Source organism: Sciurus vulgaris, assembly GCF_902686455.1.
Source record: "Sciurus vulgaris genome assembly, chromosome: 8".
NCBI classification, from domain to species: domain Eukaryota; kingdom Metazoa; phylum Chordata; class Mammalia; order Rodentia; family Sciuridae; genus Sciurus; species Sciurus vulgaris.
This window is the reverse complement of record NC_136468.1, coordinates 144,172,224-144,191,825: the sequence shown is the minus strand read 5'-3', so window position 1 is coordinate 144,191,825 and position 19,602 is coordinate 144,172,224. Positions and strand designations below refer to the sequence as shown.

Genomic DNA, 19,602 nt, shown 5'->3' with positions numbered 1-19,602 from the left:
CACCCTTTCTTTGCAAAAGCTTCCATCAGCTCTTTGCTCTGCTCCTTCTCCAGGGTCATGCTCCTGTGGAGACTCAGTATAGGCAGTAGTTTTAAGATATAGCAAACTTCAGCTGAGAATCTTTGGAAATTATTGGAGGAAAACAAAGGACAATAGAGATGCCAAAATAGCAGCAGTTCTTTGTGGTGGCTCTCAACCAGTTATTCAGCAACGCCACCAACAGATGTCAGTTTAAACCCAGAGCTCAGAGCATCGGCTTTTCATCCAGTCTTTTCATGTTACATCCACAAACGTGTGAGCGTGACCTTGCTTAGAGGAAACTGAAGGAGTGTAGAGATCCCCCCTCATGTTGGGACTAGGCTGATGGAGCTGGGGCTTGACTTCCTTGTGTTGATCGTTATTTGTATGTCCCCAGCCTCCTGTCTGACTCAGTGCACGTTCTGGTCTCTTAATTAGGTCTGTCTTTTCGACTTACATCTTTATGTAAATGTTATTATATTCTGATAATTTGTTTTTCCAGCTATCACTGTAACTTCAAGCCAAAAGCTGTCAGCCAGCTCTGTGAGGTTTATTTCTGTATTTTTTTCTTTTCATTTGAAATGCGGATGAAAAAGAACCAGGCTGTTCCTTTAGTGATGAGCCACTAACATGACCTGCTGTCGTAGTGCTTGCTGTCTTAGCAAGAGCCCAAGGGGGAAAGCCACATCATTAATGTGACTTTGTGAAGGTGTCTTCCATAATGACTTAGGCAGTATTTTTTCAGTCTAGATGACCTTGGTCGCCCTATTTCAGGCAGGCTGGTTAAATGCAGATTCCTGAACTGTATTCAAACTTAATGAAACTTACTGTTTGTTGCTATCTCTGGTTGTAGGGCACTGGTATTCATATTTTTAGGAAAATCTTTCATTCCTACTCCAAGTCCTATGTGCATTAAAATTTGACATGATAACCCAGCTTATTGACAGCAAATTTGGAAGCTATTGAAGTATAGCTTGAAAATATGGGAAAAATTTGGAATGCTTGAATCAATTTATAATGAAGAACCTTTTTTTAATCTAGTGATCACATCCAAAACAAGACTAAACATTCAAAATGATTTTGTCTCTATCATAACTTTTTTTAAAACATTTATTTTTATGTGGTGCTGAGGCTCAAACCTAGTGCCTCACGTGTGCTAGGCAAGTGCTCTACCACTGAGCTATGGTCCCAGCCCTATCATAACGTTAAAAAAAATTTTTTTTAGTTGTAGGTGGATACAATGTCTTTATTTTATTTATGTGGTGCTGGAAATTGAACCCAGGGCTTCACAAGTGTCTAGGTCAGCGCTCCACGACTGAGCCACCACCTAACCCCTCTATTGTAGCTTTTTTTTTTTTGTGGTACTGGGGATCGAACTCAAGGCCTTGTGCTTGCGAGGCAAGCATTCTACCAGCTGAGCTATCTCTCCAGCCCTCTAGCATAGCTTTTTATTTCATGTTTTTAAATGGCTGTGATTAAACAGCTAGGCTTTCTAGGGTTGGGTAATGAAAAAATGATGAATTTCATTTTTAAAAGATAAGAGGCTTAAAAGAAAACAGCAAAGATTGAGGACATGTGTCTCCAAATGACGGTGGCATGTTTAAGGCATTTGGAAGTCATCCTTAACATCTTTGTCATTTTCCTGTCTTCTTGGGATGCAGATGCTATCCAGCAGACTCAGTCAGTCCCTTGGAGGAATGTGTCTGTCTATAAATTGGGTTTAAGAGAAGTTAAACCCATGGCTGACCTTAGTTCATTTTCATTTTTTAAAATTTAGGTGGTTTCATGGTCACCTCTCTGGGAAAGAAGCAGAGAAGTTATTAACTGAGAAGGGAAAACATGGGAGCTTTCTTGTACGAGAGAGCCAGAGCCACCCAGGAGATTTTGTTCTCTCCGTCCGCACTGGTGATGACAAAGGGGAGAGCAATGACGGCAAGTCCAAAGTGACCCATGTCATGATTCGCTGTCAGGTAAAGCTCTGGTTCTGCTATGGGTCTACTATGGGTCGTACTTGGGTGATTTTTCTGCTGGAAAAAGACAGACGCCATTATATCCCAAATCAGATTTTGCTTGCTCATTTGGTCAAGTCCTTCCACTGTTGGAGCATATTGTTTATTATAGTGGTCTCATTGTTTCAGAACTGTTAAATTTTTTGTTTTTGTCTGTGTCTGGCAGATCGGCTCATGCGTCAGGGCAGCGCCTTCTGCCTGCAGTGTCTGCTCTGCTTCTGTGCAGGCACAGCTGGGGTCTGCCTCCAAGGCTCAGTTCCCAAAGAGCTGGCCCAGCCCCTCTGTAGGCACGTCAGCCCAGCCTGACACTGACTCTTGCCCCTCTGTATCTGTGGGTTCTGCCTCTGTGGATTCAGTCAGCTGGGGCTTAAAAGTATTGGAAAAAAAAAAATAGCATTGGTACCAAACACTTACAGACTTTTTCTTGTTATTATTTCCTACACAGTACAGTGCTACCACTGTGCACCTGCCATGTATATGTATCAGGCATTGTAAGTCACGAGGATGTGTGTAGGTTATGTGCAAGTACTGTGTCATTTTATTTTATTTTATTTATTGTTTTGGTGCTCGGGTCTTGTGGATGCTGAGCATATGTCTTCCATGGAGCCGCACTATGTCCCCCACCCCCTGTGTTTGCCTTGTTGAACCTGTCCCTTCCTGTCCTCCTGTTGCTTCCTGCCCTTCCTACTGCCACAGCTGTTTGATCTTTCCATTTCCGGCGGTGGGGGATTGATTTCTGGGTTTTAGTCGGTAATAACAGTTACCTTAGTTTTTTATAGTCAGGCTGATTAGTGTGTCCATCACCTCACACAGTGGCCTTTTTTTTTGGTAGTAAAAACACTTGAGATCTCTCTTAGCAAATTTCAAGTATATAAGATGTGGTTATTAACTGTAGTCACCATGCTGTGCATTAGGTCTCTAGAATTTGTTATTCTGGAAGTGTGTACCCTTGACCAGTAGCCCCCTTCTTCACCCCCACAAGTCCTTGATAACCACCATCCTACTATCTGTTCCTGTGAGCTTGGCATTCCACATGGGAGTGGGGACGTGCAGTCTTTGTGTTTTTGTGCCTGGCTTATTTCACTTAACTGTGTCCTTCAGGTTCATCCAGGTTGTTGCAAATGATGAATTCCATTCTTTTTTTTTTTTTTTTTTTTTTAAGGCTGAGTAATGTTTCACTGTGATTATCTATCTATCTATCTCATATTTTCATTATTGCTCTGTGGATGGACACTAAGGTTGTTTCCATATGCTGGCTATTTTGAATTACGTTGCAGTGACTCTGGGAGTGTGGGAAAAGCACTAATTTAAAATAAAGGTCATAAGCTTCATGTTTTTATTTTGAAAGGAACTGAAATATGATGTAGGTGGAGGAGAACGGTTTGATTCTTTGACAGATCTGGTGGAGCATTACAAGAAGAATCCTATGGTGGAAACATTGGGCACAGTACTACAACTCAAGCAGGTGAGCATATTGAAAAACTGAAGCTCCTTTTCAGTATAGAATTCTAATTTAGAATTTCTCAAATCTGCAGAATGTCAGTCAGCTTTCTGTTACTATGATAAAATACATGAGAGAAGCCACTTAATAAGAAAAGGTTTATTTTGGCTTATGGTTTCAGTCCATGAGCTCTTTTTTTAAAACTTTTTATTTGTTCTTTTTAGTTATACATGACAGTAGAACGTATTTTGACATATCATACAGACATGGAGTGAAACGTCCCATTCTTGTGGTTGTACATGATGTGAAGTTACACTGCCTGTGTACTCATACATGAACACAGGAAAGTGACATCTGATTCATCCTACTGTCTTTCCCATTCCCATCCCCGCTCCCTTCCCTTCGTTCCCCTTTGTCTAACCCAGTGAACTTCTATCCCCCCACCATTGTGCGTTAGCATCCGGATATCAGACAGAACGTTCAGTCCATGAGCCCTTGACCCTGTTGCTTTGGGCATGTGGTAGCACAGAACATCGCAGGGGGCCGTGGAGGAAGAGGCCTGTTCTCCTCATGGAGCCAGGGAAGCAAAGAGAAAGATAGATGGTAAGGGGCTGGGATCCCAGTAGGTCCTTCAGGAGCACATCCCAGTGACCTGACTTCCTTCTACTAGGCTCCACTCTCTAAACGTTCTTCTACCTCCCCGTAGTGCCATGGACTGGGGACCAGGCCTCCAGTGCCTGGGTGCCTGGGGGTAGTCAAGACCCATAGTGTGATACAGAAGTAGACAAAGTGGTATCATCAGCTTCAGCCTCACCACCCATCTTCAGTTAGGATCAACTCATCAGGGCTTTTATTTATTACTCACTGGCTACCTTTTGTAGGATTTGGTTTTAGATGTTATATCTTATGTTTCCATATGTATCTTTAATGGCCTTATGAAGTTTTTTTTTTCTTTTGTGCTAGGGATTGAACACAAGGCCCCATGCATACTAAACATGAGCCTACCGCGGAGCTAGACCCCAGCCCCCTTAGAGTTGTGTTTTTGTTTTTGCAGTGCTGGGGATTGAACCCAGGGCCTTGCACATGGTAGGCAAGGGCTCTACCACTGAGCTACACCCTCGCCCTCTCACAGTTTTTAAAGCAGCTTTTCAAGGGGAATCCACCTGCGGTTATCTTTAGGTGATCACACTTACTTTGGAGTTGTTAACATGATTTCATCTGTAAATAATGTTCTATTCATAAAGAAAAGTAAGTTTGCAAAGAAAAACAAGTTTGCATTTCTATCAGCAGAGAAGGTTTGTATGGAAATTGAAGAAAGATGCACTTTCTGACAGAACAGAACCAAAAGTGAAAGTGCATTAAAGAATTTTTGTTGTGAATTACTGAATCCGGCCTTTGCCTTTGTGAATACCACCACAGGAATCTTTTTCTTATTTGTTATCATCTTTTTAAAAAGCATTTTCTTCCTTTTCCACCAACTCCTGAACTTGGTTAGCCTCTCAACACCACTCGGATTAATGCTGCTGAAATAGAGAGCCGAGTTCGAGAACTAAGCAAATTAGCTGAGACCACGGACAAAGTCAAACAAGGGTTTTGGGAAGAGTTTGAGGTAAGGTTTTAAGAAACTGTTTTTATGTGCATTATTAAATCCTATTTTTATTTTTTTATCTTATTTTTTTTGGTTTCGTTTGTTAGTTGCGCAATCTAACAGTACTGGGTACTCAAACCCGGGTCTCCAGCTTGTGAGGCAGGCACTCTACGTGATGGGCTATATCACCAGCACAAATCCTATTTTTAATAGAAAAAAAGGTTGCCTCATGTTTGGAGTTGGGTCTGAAGGATTTCAGCGTCCTTTCATAACTAAGCCATTGATTGACATGGAACACGTTGCTGAGGGGGCTTCTTTGAAATAGAAGGGCATTGTGTTCTCAGAAAAGGGAATTGGCAGTTAGGGTCATGGGGTTGAGCCAGCAGCTCCATTTGGCTCTTTTGGTGTGGATTGCTGGCAAAACCCCAGAAAAACAAAAGGATCCGATTCCTTTGGAAGATTTTTGGCACTCGCTGGGGTCTTTGGAGAGACTGTGCAGCCTGATGTGAATAAGTTCAAGAGCAATAGCTCAAGTTTGCTTTAATTGGGGGTTTCAAATTGATAACTTTGGGAAGTCAAGCGGACTGATTCCTGACACCCATGTAAAAATGTCCCTGGTGAAAATGTCCTGTGTTCCTTTGCATTCTTACACGTCACTTACCCATCGAGAGTGTAATCTCTCTCTCCCCTTGGCTGTTTGACAGACTTCTTCACTGGTGGCACACACCTGTTAATCCTAGCAACTCAGGAGGCTGAGGCCAGCCTGGGCGATTTAGTAAGACCTCGTCTCAAAATAAAAAATGCAGAGGGTGGGAATGTAGCTCAGTGGTAGAGTGCAGGGGCTCAATCTCTAGAACAGAAAAATAAAAACAGCGTGGTATCTCTTCTTATCAGTTTAACATCTGACACATCTTCTATCTGAGAACAGTGTATTAATGGGTTTTTGGAAACAGGAGGTGGCATAGGAGCTTGCTCCACCACCCCATGCATCCACCTGGCAATGCAGCTCTCTAGGAACAGAGCCAGGAAAGCAAAACAAAACAAACAAAACCCATCACCACCAACCAAGACCAAAGCAAAAGGCGGCAAATAAACAAGCAAACAAAGTAACAACCAAGGTAAACACCAGAGGCAGAGAACTCATTCACTAAGATTTTGACCTGTTTACTTTTGCAGCTGTCCCCAGTGTGGGGCACAGTACCTGGCACCCGGCTGAAACCCTGTAAATAGTTGCTGCATGAATCTTTACATTTAGCTGGTGTTTACATCATTTTATGATTACATTGTGTTTTGTAGGAATGATCATTCCATATTTCTTGTAGGTCTTTAGAATTTACAACAGTTGTGGAATGAATGAATCAATAACAGGCAGATCGAGTCCTCGTAGCCAGTGTTCAGAGCAGCTTGGCAGACCGGAAGCCTCAGGCCCGGAGGTGAGGTAGATTGTTCCACCTTCTCAGCCCAGTGCAGATTAGCACAGCCCCCTGCTTGCTCCACAGTGCCCACTAGGGACTTGAATTCTCTCACGCCAGGCTTTGGGTTAGACCCTGTGAGCACTGGGAACAAAACACACTGGGTTCTGCCTTTAAAGGAGCTTCCAGTTGAGGGCAAACAAATGCATTGAAGAGAAAGTGATGAGAAGCACTTTTTAAAATTTTATTTGTAGAGTTTTTTGTGGTGCTGGGGATTTAATCCAGGGCCTCACACACACTAAGCATGGGCCCTATCACTAACTACTTGTCCACCCGCCAAGTGTTTTTTAATCCTTCAGAGATGTTTAATCAGATGACTACCTGACCTTCGACTTACTGGTTAGTATATGCTACCAGGATATATGATTTGCTTGTTTCATTTATGTTTGAATTTTAGAAATTTATTTCTGTTAAGCTTTATAATTTTGTAAAGTACTTAGTTTGATTCTAAAGTCAAATCTAAAAAAAACAAAATGTTTTAAAAGATGTCTACCTTCTTTTTTTTTCTTTTTTGTACTGGGATTGAACCTAGGGTGCTTAACCACTGAGCCACATCCCTCTATTATTTTGAGACAGAGTCTCTCTTAAGTTGCTTAGGGCCTCACTAAATTGCTGAGGCTGACTTGGAACTTGCAGTCCTCCTGCCTCAGCCTCCTGAATAGCTAGGACTGCAGGCATGCATCATCACACCTGGCTCAGCTATATTTTTATGTATTTTTTTATTTTTGCAGAGCTGGGGATCAAATCCAGAGCCTCATGCATGCTAGCCAAGCACTCTACCTCTGAGCCACATCCCCAGCCCTCAGCTATGGCAGTTTTTAAGTAACTTTTTTTCCCCTTTTGGACACTGTTGGGGGTGGAACCCAGGGCTTTGTACGTGCTAGGTAAGTGCTCTACCCCTGAGCTTCATTCTCAGCCCTGCTATTGTTTTTAAGGGACATATGAGCCCATGCAACTAAGCCAGACCCTGTCTTAAAATAAAAAGGGCCAGAATGAGGCTCAGTCGCAGAGTGATTGCCTAGCATTGTGAGGCTCGGGTTCTGTCCCCAGTGCAGGGGGGAAAAAGCGTGAGCTTGAAAGGAAGTCCTCGCCTACTGTTCTAGCCGTGGAAAAAGACGTTGATTGTAAATGCTGACCCGACGGTTTCACTCTGTGACTTGCCAGGTTTAGCCCATCTTTTTATACATCATTAATAACAAAAAATGGAAAAAGTGAGTTGGCTTTGGGGGAAGTGGAAAACAAATGAGATTATATCTGTGCTCTACAAGTTCTCTGTAGAGGTCAGAAAATTGTCACGCATTAAATCAGGGCATTAGGGTTTCATGGCAGCTGGACTATCTCTGAACAGCTGATGGCCTGCTTTCTAGATCTCTTGTGTATCTGCTTTTCAAATTCAGTCAGTTTTAAAAATTGCCATTTAAGGCTGAGGCCAGGGGAATGAGGCTGAGGACAGAATAGACCGTCCTAGGTACTGGGAAGCAGACGCCCATTATGATCTAAATCCTTGATACTGAAGTCTGGGCCACAGCAGCAAGGCATTGCTACGTTAGTGATCGAACCTTAGTTCATTCCGGGAAGATGATAAATTTGGGATCACGTCCTTCGAACAGTGTGTTCTGACGGTCTTTGAAATGAACCAGAGATCTCAAGTTCTTTATGCCATTGGTAATTTAACTCAACCAACCATATTTTATTTGTCTCTATGCCCAGCTCCTGGTTTTCTGCAAAATTCTGCGTCATTTTAAGTGTGTTTACCCAGAAGACATTTCTCATTTAATTTTTCTTTGGGTACATCTTAAAATATGTAGCCCCTTGGGACAGGGGTGTAGCTCAGTCCTAAAACCCTTGTCTAATGTGTGAGGTCCTGAGTTCCAGCTCTTGGACCACAAACCAAACTGAACCGAACCAAACTATCCCTACCACGCCTACCATACCTACCCTACTGCACTGCCCCGCACCATACATACCACACAATGCCAAACTGTACTGGACTGCACCACCCACACCAGCCACACATCCCACGCCACACATACCATACCGTGTGCCCCTTATGAAGCTCTTTGGTTCTTTTTGTGAGCATAAGCCTTTGATTTATCTTAGCAGTTGCCCATTTCTGATCCGTGTAAACATCTTGTGTCTCCAGCATATCTCTGCTTGTGAACATAAGAAGGTGGATAGGTGGATAATTTTTTTAGATTTGTTGAAATAAAGTTCTGCTCAAGTAAGACCAGCAGTAAATCAGTGAGTAAATTAAACAGTCAGGTATTCAGAGAGATGATGGTAAGTGCTATGGAGAAAATAGAGTAAGACGACAGGGGTGTGTTGCTGGGACATTACTGTGTTACATAGGTCTCTTAGATAAGGTGGCATTTGAGCAGAGGTCTGAAGCAGGAAATAAAAGAGCAAGTCGTGCATGTAACCTTAGGGGGAACGCTTTGCGATGTCCCCGGAGCGCACTGTGCTGCTCTGTCCCACATCAGCAAAGGCCACGCCATTCGAGTAGATAGGCAAGAGAGAGGTGTAGGCGGAGCAAGGGCAGAGGGGTCAAATCATGAAGGGTATTGTGGGTAAGGGGCAGGAAGATGGAAAGTCTGAGGAGAATGTTGACATTGGAGGATTTTGACATAGAATTTTGACATTCTGGCTGCCTCTTGGAAGAGAGAGCCAAGGGGACCAGGAAAGAGACTGTTGTAATGATCCGAGCCAGAAGGTGATGGGGCCGGACCAGGGCCACCACCACCACCGTGGAGGTGGTTGGTGCCTGGAGCCATTTCGAAGGCAGTGTGCCAGTATTTGAAGGTAGCGTGTGACAGGAGGTGTGGCATGACCGCTGAGGCGAGGACGAGATGGAAGTGGCCTGCGCAGCTGTGGGTGCATTTGCCATTTCCTCAGGAGACTGGAAGGAGCAGGTCTCAGGGAGGTCATCAGCTTTTATTTTGGGCATGTTCCACGTTTGAACGGCCCGTTCACATCCCAGTGGAGTAGAACCCTTCAGCGCATTCTTGGTGTGACAGTCACGATTTGTCAGGCTGTTCTTCGTATCGTTTCTTCACCTGCCCACATCTCTTCCCTCTTGAGGTCCCGGTCTCTGGAGCCTTTTCTCAGGAAAGCCCTCCCTTTCCCTGTCCCCATTCCTGTGCAGCTCTTCTGTTACGCGAGCACAGAGCTGCAAATCTTCCCTTCATGAATGATTTGTGTGACCGTTGGCTTAATGTACTACGATTTCTTAGAAGCAGATAGCGTTCGTAAGTCTGCTGGAACAGAGGTGAAACCGACGGGGCACAAAGAGGCACCAAGAGGCACGTTTTGATCCTGTGCGGTGGTTATTGTACACATATTATCCAGGGCCGGGACCCAGCTCAGTCTGGCCCCACAAGGACAGATGGTCTGTTTCTTTCGCTGTAGCCTCAGAATCCAGCAGAGAGCCTGGCACGCAGCAGGCATCGTGGTAAGTATTAGTGGACGTGTTGAGTCTGAGCCGTAGTGAGAGGAAGTTGTAGTGGTTCAGGCTCTTTGTGTGTATTCAGTGAAGAACAGCTTTTGATGCTGAGTCTGGAGGAACGTTCGGGCTTTGCTCTGCGGTATTCTGCTTTTCTACCAGTTTCTTTTGTTTGGAACCCCTGTTGGAGGCTCAGAGGGTGCACTTTAGCCTGTGAGCCCAAGAAGTTCTACTTCAGGTTCAGAGTGCTGAATTACAGAAAGATTTTAGTTTTTGAGCTTTCTGTTTGATTTAAAAACAACAACAACAACAACAACAACCACCCAACACCATCAAAACAAAACAAAGGGAAAAAACCCAAATCCAGAACAAGCCAACAAAGTCATACAGCACCTTCTTCCCTGCAGTTATTTCGTCCAGTGCCTCAAACTCATTTCCTTCAGTAATTTCATTTTTTAAGCCCGGCCTCCATGTTCTCGAGCCTCTTTTCTGAAATGATCTGAGCAGATGTTGGTGTGTGTGAGCGTTCCTGGAATTTCAGTGACAGCCACTTAGATGTCATGGGTTTTGCCCACACCTCTGCTGGCCCTTGGGGCTCCAGGAGGAGCAGCAGGCCTTCAATCTGAAGTCCAGTTTGATTTCTTTGGAGTGATTACATCCTGCTTAGGGGAGCCATAAGTTCTACTTCGAGGTGGTTGGGTTTTGTGGAAACAAGACTTTAACTGCACCCCGGAGCTGGTCATTCTTGCTGGGGACACCTAGCAGAAATCTTCCCCTTGGTGACTAAAACCACGCCACAGCCAGCAGCAGCCTCTGCCAGTGGGGCTCCGGGATACAGGCTTGCACTGCTTGCACTGTGACCAGAACTTTCCATCTAGGCCTGAGCTCCCGGTTGCTTAATAGAACTGCTCCCTTCTGGGGGCAGAACCTGTCAGTGGTCAGAGGTTTTCCCTGCAGGTCGAAAGCTACAGTCTCGAGAAGTTCCTGGGTTCCTTGGGAATATTCCACCATGTTTTTCTCTTCAGGGTTGATTCCGTCTGCTGGAGCTGCTTCGTCGTGACAGTTGCAGGTGTCTTCTTGGAGTCTCTCCCGCCTCTGCTTAGCTTTTCCCCTTGACCTCTGGCTGACCTTGCTGCTTTCTTTTCTGTCTTGTGCGTTGGACTGGCTCTTGGCCTCGGCCTCCGTCTCTCCTCAGCTCCTTCCTTCCTTATCCTCGTGACATGTCCCCTCCCAGACACTGCAACCGCACTTTGGAGAGACGCAGGTGGCTTTCTTGGTGGAATTCCAATAGGCGTTTCTTAGCCTGAAGGAGGTTTCTGAGGCTGGAAGTGAGTAAAGGGGCTGAGTGGGTCCAGGTGAGACCAGAAGTGACCCAGCACGTCGGGGCTGTGCGCGAAGGCCAGCTGGTGATGACTCTGCCTGTCCTCACCTGGCCGGCATGCTGCTGGTTCTGTGGGACCCGCTGGCTCGTCTTGCGGTAAACTCCTGGCTCTTTGGGCGGCACGTCGTCCTCCACATGACCCTGAGTGTGTCACTGGGGAGCTCTGGTTTCACCCTTTGGTGAAATGATTTTTTTTTTTTTTAATTTCATCTTTCAAACTCAGACATTCCAAATTGGATGTGTTATTTTCTCCTTCAAACCAAACGTCTGCCTTGACTTCCTCGGTCCTGTTGCTGACACATCACCCTGGCCTGGAAGCCTGGAATCCTTGCTCCTTTTTCTCCTCTCCTCCCGGATCTTACCATTTGCCAGGTCCCATTGGTTTTTCTTTCCTGACGTCCTCTGGTCCCAGGTGGAGGAAGGACATCCCCGGATCTCATGAGGAGAGACCAAGGCCTGTCCAGAGCTGCCCCGGTGGGCAGAGGTGGAAGCAGAATTCCAGCCCCTGCCAGGGCTCGCCCTGCCCACCTCAAGACACCAGCCGCTCTTGCACTCTGTCTTCTGCCCCTGGCCCTCCATCCGGCCCTCAGTGCTAATTTCTCAGCATTTCTCACGTCACCTTTCTGCTCAAAAGCCTTCAGTTGCTCCCTGGTTCCTTCCAGAGGTGTGGCATTTTCATTGTGAAGATGAAGAACCTGATTCCCAGAAAAAGCAAGAAAGTTGACCTCAGGGACAAGCCAGCAGATGAGTGGCCAGGTCTGAACTCAGGACCTTGAGCCTCCTGTCACTCAGCCACTGCTGGCTCTCGAGGCTGGTCCTTCTCCTTACCCTCCCTTCACTCCACTTGCTGGCACAGCGTCTGGACTTGCTGCCTGCGTGCGGTGCCTTCTGGTCTCACCTGGACCCTGAGTCCTTCCCTCTTTCCAGCCTCGGCCCTCCCAGAGTCCACCTTCAGTTACATTTCATGGCTCTCACCCCCAGCTCCCCCACATAACTGATGACACCCCTCATGACTGATCCGCCTCTGCCCTCTCTCCACCCCGGGGTGCTGGACGGCCCCCGGCTCCCTGTCTTGGGCTCTTTGCTTCTGTTTCATGTGTCAGAAGCGCCTGTCCTTCTGCAGAGACCAGCTCTTGTCAATTCGTTTTCCCTCCACCCCTGCCCGTTGGAGGAGAGGAGCCCTGGCTGCTGGACAAGCCCCTTGGTCAGCTTCAGCCCTCGTGGGCTTCACAGGTGCTTGGCAGTGGGGTGGGGCCTCGCTGTGGCTGTGTCCAGCAGCCCCTTTGTTCCTGGATGGCCCTGTGGACTCGTTCAGGAGGAGTCCACTGCAGAGAAATGTGACAGGCTATGCAGTGTGGCCTCAGTCCATGGTCCCGGTGACAGTGAGCTTGTGGTACAGAGATGGGGGGCAGGGAGGAACTGCCGGTCTCCTAGAGAGGACAGGTGCCTGAGGAGCACAGGTGTCTTCAGGTAAGTGGGCGCTGACTTTGCAGCCAGCTCAGGGCGTACGCCATGGTAATTATTCATGGCATCACAGCCAGAGAGACCACGTGTCTGACAGCCTGTGTCCTTTCTCCCTTCAGTAGCCACCCCTACCTGTGTGTGTGTCTCTCTCTCTCTCTCTCAGTGTTCCTTGGAGCTTTGACATACTTATTATGAATTTGTTTATAAAAACTTTATCATTGAACATTTCAGACTCAATAGTTAACAGTATAATGAGCCTTTTCCCCCAACTCCTAGTTTTAGCACTTAGAAAGCTTTTATAAGTCTCGCTTCCTCCCTCTCCTTCCCTTCCCCTGCCTCATCTAATATAACCCTTCAGCTTTGCTTTTAAAAGTAAAGTGACCCTCGGCTGGCCCTGTAGTCCACACTTATTTTCCAGCCCCCCAGGAGGCTGAGGCAGGAGGATCTTAAGTTTGAGGCCAGCCTGCGCAGCCTAGCAAGACCCTGTCTCAAAATAAAATAAGAAAAGGGATGGGGACGTAGCTCAGTGGTAGAGCGCCGCCCCCGCCCCACCGAGTTCCGTCCCTAGTGCCATAAGAAGAAAAAAGGTGACTTCATGGCTTGATGTGGCCTTTGTGCTCTTTGGCTGGCTGGCTGGCTTTCTGGGTAGAACTCAGAACCCATGAGTGCCAGCCAGATACTCTGCCCGCTGTGCCCCAGTGTCGTCATTTCGTCCCCCCTGGAGATCTGGCCTGTGCACAGAGCAGCTTAGGTGAGTGGTCGTTGCAGGAGCGCCTGGTCTCGGCTCCTGGCTCTGCAGGTGTGCTGGCTGCTGGCCTCCTTCCTGGCTCTCGTCCTCCATTTTCATTCATCGAGTTCTAGTCGAGAGTCAGATCCAGCAGCTTGCAGTGAGTGTTCTGAAAGCCTGTGGGGTCTGTGGGGAGCGGCCCCCCCACCTTGGTCATACGTAGGGGATGTCTACTTGTTGAGGACCTGCCCCCCACCGCTGGCAGAGCCTTCGCCACTCAGAAGTGTATCGTGTGGGCCAGGGCATTGGCTTTCTTGATGCTTTTTAGGGTTTAATGGTGCGATTCAGTCTCTGGCTCTTGCTCTGCTTGGATTTAGGCAGTCAGATGATCATAATCAGCTTCTGGTCCTTTCTGAGGATTCATAGTTTGGTGCAAACCTTTTGGATGTCTTTCTTGGGAAAATGGGGTACCTTGCAGCCTGGGTCCCACTTTACCTCATCCTGTTTGCTGCCTGTCCCAAGTCTTGCCATCAGCACCCCTGCGAGACCCAGTGGGGAATGGGGATGGAGAGAGTGACATGCCGTTTGACAGGTCATTCCAGCCTTTTGTTTCCCAGGGACTGCTGGCGTGGAAGGTGAGCCGTGGCGGGATGTGTCCTTGAGGGCAGGGCTCACTGGACATGCTCTGGCCCTCGGTGCCCTCAGCCCAGTGCTGGGGAGGGAGTGCCCTGTGGCAGATGGTAACTCCAGCTGGGGAGCCTGCAGGCAGAGCGTGGACAGTCACAACTTCTCAGTTCTTTTTATTTTTGTCTAACTCTACATGGACAGCTGCCTTTCACTGTGGGAAATAAAACGGGTTCATGGAGGCACATGAGAGGGGCTGGGGAGGAGACGCACCACTCGCCATTATTATTATTTTTTTTTAATGTCTTTTTAAAATTTTTTAAAATTTTATTTTAATTTATTTTTATTGTAAACAAATGGGATACATGTTGTTTCTGTTTGTACATGGAGTAATAGCATACCATTTGTGTAGTCATACATTTACATAGGGTAATGATGTTTGATTCATTCTGTTATTTTTTCCTTCCCCTCACCCCTCCCACCCCTCTTTTCCCTCTGTATAGTCCCTCCTTCCTCCATTCTTGCCCCCCTCCCACCCCCCATTATGTGTCATCATCTGCTTATCAGATCATTCACCTTTTGGATTTTTAAGATTGGCTTATCTCAGCATGATATTCTCCAATTTCATCCATTTGCCTGCAAATGCCATAATTTTATTATTCTTTATAGCTGAGTAATATTCCATTGTGTATATACCACAGTTTCGTTATCCATTCATCAATTGAAGGACATCTAGGTTGGTTCCACAGTCTGGCTATTGTGAATTGAGCAGCTATGGTCATTGATGTGGCTGTATCTCTGTAGTATGCTGATTTTAAGTCCTTTGGGTATAGGCCGAGAGTGGGATAGCTGGGTCAAATGGTGGGTCCATTCCAAGTTTTCTAAGGAATCTCCACACTGCTTTCCAGAGTGGCTGCACTAATTTGCAGCCCCACTCGCCATTATTAATCCATGGCAGCTGCCGGCCACCAGCAGTCAGCACCCAACTGTGCCTGGGATGTGGGCCTATGCTTTGTGGGAGTCTCAGGGGCCCAAAGGCCTGCCTTGAATCTGTGATTTTGTTCAAACGCGGCGTCTGTCTGGAAGAGGCAATTGGGAACTTAATGCAGGATAAGGAACGCTTCTGGAAGCCCTGAGGGGTGTTCCAGCCAGAGTGCCATGGGTATCTGTGAGGACTTCCTGGCCTGGAGCTCAGGATTTAGCCTGGCTAAGTGTGTCCTTATGTCACGATGCTTCTTGGTGGTGCCCACCGTAGTGGCTAAGATCGAATCAGCAAGTGAGAAACATTTTCTCATCAGTCCTCTGGAGCCGCCGAGGAGGGGTCTCAGTAAGGTGCTAAGGGACCTAGCCCCTGCCTCTAACCCTTGCCCGTGTCCCTTTTTCACGAAGCCTCAGCACGCTCTGGTACCTAGGTAGAATGGGACTGCGTTTTGCCCTGGTGTTCCTTTACCTGGTTACCTTCTGTGTGCAGCAGGTGATGCGATTGTCATAGGTGCGACTTTCTCAGGAAGTTTCCTTTAGAGACATCTTGTGAAGGACAGTTTAAGAGAACAAGTGGCATCATAGGCAGGTGCGGAGGTGGCAGAGCATCCCCAGCGATCTTCTCAGACGCCTTCTGACTGGGAGAGGCCTCTCTGGATCTTCCTTTCATGTGGAAGTCTTGGTTCACAGTGTTCAGAAGGAATTTTGAGTGAGGGGCCTGTGGGGCCAGGCCTCACCTGGCAGGTCTGTGGTTTGCCCTGTGCCCTCTCTCTACCTCCTTCTGTCTGTCCTTCTGTCCCCTCTCCCTCTGTCCACCATTCATTTAGCAAATACCTTTGGAATGCCCGCTGGGTGCTGAGTGCGCTCTTGGCTGTTGACATGGCAGGGTGGGCTCTGGTTGTCTACTAGGGTAGCCGGACTGGTACGGACAGAGTGGGGCATCCTCACTTTTGTGGAAGCTAAAGCTGACCTCAGGGAAGGAGGGAGGAGGACAGCGGTTCCAAGAGCCTGGGGTGTGTGGGAAAGAGGATGGAGGCAGCAGGGCTGATGGGTACAGGCCGCGGTGACAGAGGGGTAGCCGGTGTTCTGTGGCACGGTGCCCACTCGGGTCACTATGGGTGACAACAATTAATCGAAGGTTTCAAAGCTGATGGGATCTTGAATGTCACCTGCGCTGAGAATGGTGTGTCTGAGTGATGCCAGTTGCCCCGGTCTGATGACCGTACGTGGTGCACATAAATACAGTTGGTCTCTGTCAATTTAAAGAAAAAGACAGCTGGGTCCAGGGTGACAGGCATACTCGTGGAGGGAGGTCCTGCAGAGTGCCGGGCACCACGGACCACGCTGCCCACGCTGAGGGGCCAGAAGAGGGACTATTTGAGGTGGGTCTTAAAGAAAAGAGAACTCCAGGCAGAGGGACCAGAGCGTCCAGGAGTAGGAAGGCCGGAAGGAGCTGGCAAGGCAGAGACCCTCTCGTATATGCTGGTAAGTCCTCAGACTTCAGTGTGCATCTCAGTCACTTGAGAATCTTGTTAAAATGCGGGGTTTGGATGGGTAAATCTGGGGCGCAGGTCCAAGGCTGTGATTTTTGTTCTTTTGGTAGCAGGGATTGCACCCAGGGGTGTGCTTACCATTGACCCGCATCCCCAGCCTGCTTTTAAATTTTTTATTTAGAGGCAGGATCATGCTAAGTTTCTTGGGCTGGCTTTGAACTCTGAGTTGCTGTGGCCGGCTTTGAACTCGTGATCCCGAGCTGCTGGGATGACAGGCGTGTGCCACCATGCCTGATTCTTTTTTTCTTTTCTTAAGATTTCCAAAATGGGCTTCTTATTTGCTCCCCGTAAATTGGTCAGTGGTAATTAAGAAATCAGTGTGGCCTGGGCGGTCTGAGCCTGTGTCAGCTCTCAGGCGGTGCTGGTACTGACCACACGGAGTAGCCAGGGTGTGTAGTTTGTCTGATGATAATAATGTCGCAGCAACAGCCAGACCTGCTTATGTACTTGATTGCAGCCCAGGCTCTGTTTGTGATTTTACGTGTATCTCATTTAATCCTACACACCAACCCTGTGGGGTCGGTAATTAGGATTATCCTCATTTTACACTTGAGGAAACTGGGGCCCAGACAGGTTTGGTAACAAGGGAGGGCCGAAGGGGTTGAGGCCAGAGGCAGAGCTGTGTGGCTTTCCAAGAAATGGGAAAGCCGCTGGTGCCATGCTGGAAGCCTGACTTGATCTTGAAGGGAGGGAGGGGCGGACGGTGCTTAGCCAGGGCAGGCGTGCAGGAATCGGCCTTGTATAGTGATGCTCTGACCCGTGCCTTCCAGAAGTGAGTGTCATGTGAAGTCTGGTTCACAGCGAAGGCCACCGGGCTTTACTGTCATGCTCATTTTCAACCAAGCTGCTAATCATTCCCATGCCCTCACTGTATTGCTGGTTTTTGTTGAAATTCTTTTGCTTCGTCAGCTTGGTTGAATTTTTAAATGACTGAATCAGTTCGGAGCTTGAACATCTTTTTGAACCTCACTTTAATGACCTGTCTAGGAGTCAAGATTGAACCTCCTTCCGAAGGCCGCAGTGTCACGTGCTGAGGCTGGTCATTGCTGAAGGAAATGCCTGCTCACAGAAGGCAGGGGCCTTTAATTACTCGATCTGGGTTCGCTGAAGAAATTTGAACGGCCCTTTCACTGTCAGAGTCCTGCATATCGTGCTTGATTCCTGTCTAGGTTTCAGTCAGCTAAACACGTCTGTTATGAGCTGTGTGTCAAGGCTGAATTTCGCATTTTGAAACCAGGAGTCAAATACCAATTTAAAATTCTGACTTTTATACCTGTTTTTGTCTGCTCTGTTGCCGAGCACTGACTCTGACTTCCTTGTAGAAATCTTTTTTTTTTTTTGGGGGGGGGGGGGGGAGGGATTGAACCCAGTGGTGCTTAACCAGTGAGTCTCATCCCCAGCCCTTTTTTATATTTTAGGCTCTCACTAAGTTGCTTAGGGCCTCACTGAGTTGCTGAGGCTGGCTTTGAACTCGTGATCCTCGTACCTCAGCCTCTGGAGCTGCTGGGATGACAGGTGTGCAGCCACCACACCTGGCCCCTTGTAGAAATCTTTAAGGGCAAGTTGTTTTGGCATTTCTATAGACAAATTGTTTCCCTTTTCAGCCCACCTTTCACTATCTCGATTTGCCCATTTGTGATTTTCCACTTGACAGGCCAGTGGCAGAGCACCCGCCTAGCGTGCGTGTGAGGTCCTGGGTGCGTCCCCAGCCCTGCAAAAGCAGACGAACTAGGCTTCTTGGAAACTAATGGCCCCTCGAACTCACTCTTTGTGATTCTGGAAACGGAGCCTGCCCTGGAAAACCCGCCAGCCTGGCTTGTGCCCTTCCGGCCTCGTTGTGCAGTTGCCTTCTTCACCTCCTCAGGTCCCCTCTCCCGTCGGGCCAGGCCTGCGCAGCTGCCTGGCCAGTCCCTTCTCTTCCCTTGTGCCTCCAGCCTCCTTTTCCTGCACAGGTGTCCAGACACGTGCTTGAACGGCCCAAGCGTGCGCCCCCTCACTCCCTGGCTCTGTGCTCCGGGGGCTCCTTTCATCGTGCCAGCTTTTGCTGGGGAGATTCTAGGGCAGTGGGCTGCCGTGTAGACATGCTGTGGCATCGATGTGGGTTTTTGTCATAGGATGACTCTGAGTTTTGCTAACAGCTCTTGTGCCCGTCATTCAGTGGCACCAAAACCACTTCTAACATCCTCAAGTCAAGAACTGACATATGACTAGGTGGCGCATGCCTATAATCCCAGAGACTTGGAAGGCTGAGGCAGGAGGATTGCTGAGTTCAAGGCCAGCCTCAGCAACTTAGTGAGACCCTGTCTCAAAATAAAAAAATAAAAAGATAAAGGACTGAGGATGTAGCTCAGTGGTAAAGTACTCCTGGGTTCCATCTCTAGCATGTACACAAAAAGAGAACAGACATATCGCTTGCTCTGAATTAATCAGTGGTAGAAAGAATTAGATCTTAAACTCCTCAAGAACATAATCACATGTATCATTTGTATACTCTATGCTAGTACTCACTTTTTTTTTTCTTTTGGTACCAGGTATTGAATCCAGAGGCGCTTAACCACTGAGCCACATCCCCAACCCATTTTAATGTTTTATGTAGAGACAGGGCCTCACTAAGTTTCTCGCTAAGGGTCTTGCTAAGTTGCTGAGGCTGACTTTGAACTCATGACCCTCCTGGTGTAGCCTCCTGAGCTACTGAGATTACAGTGTGTGCCACCACACTCAGCCACTGGCTTTCATTCTTAATCATTATTTAATTTAATTTGTTTATTTATTTGAATTTTAAAGTTTATTTTCTTTTTTAAGTATTTTTTTTTAGTTGTTAATAGGCACTCATTTGTTTATTTATTCATATGCGGTGCTGAGAATTGAACCCAGTGCCTCGCACATGATAGGCAAGCACTCTACC

General features: G+C 47.3%; 1 protein-coding gene across 2 annotated transcripts in view; it reads left to right on the top strand.

Moving 5' to 3' along the window:
- Positions 1 to 19,602, top strand: part of PTPN11 (protein tyrosine phosphatase non-receptor type 11) — an 82,665-nt gene that overhangs the window by 35,181 nt on the left and 27,882 nt on the right. For both annotated transcript variants that reach the window (XM_079149583.1, XM_079149582.1), the window contains exons 4-6: positions 1,796 to 1,988; positions 3,376 to 3,492; positions 4,964 to 5,077. In XM_079149583.1, the coding sequence (XP_079005709.1) occupies positions 1,796 to 1,988; positions 3,376 to 3,492; positions 4,964 to 5,077 (424 nt within the window). The remainder of the gene's footprint in view (positions 1 to 1,795; positions 1,989 to 3,375; positions 3,493 to 4,963; positions 5,078 to 19,602) is intronic.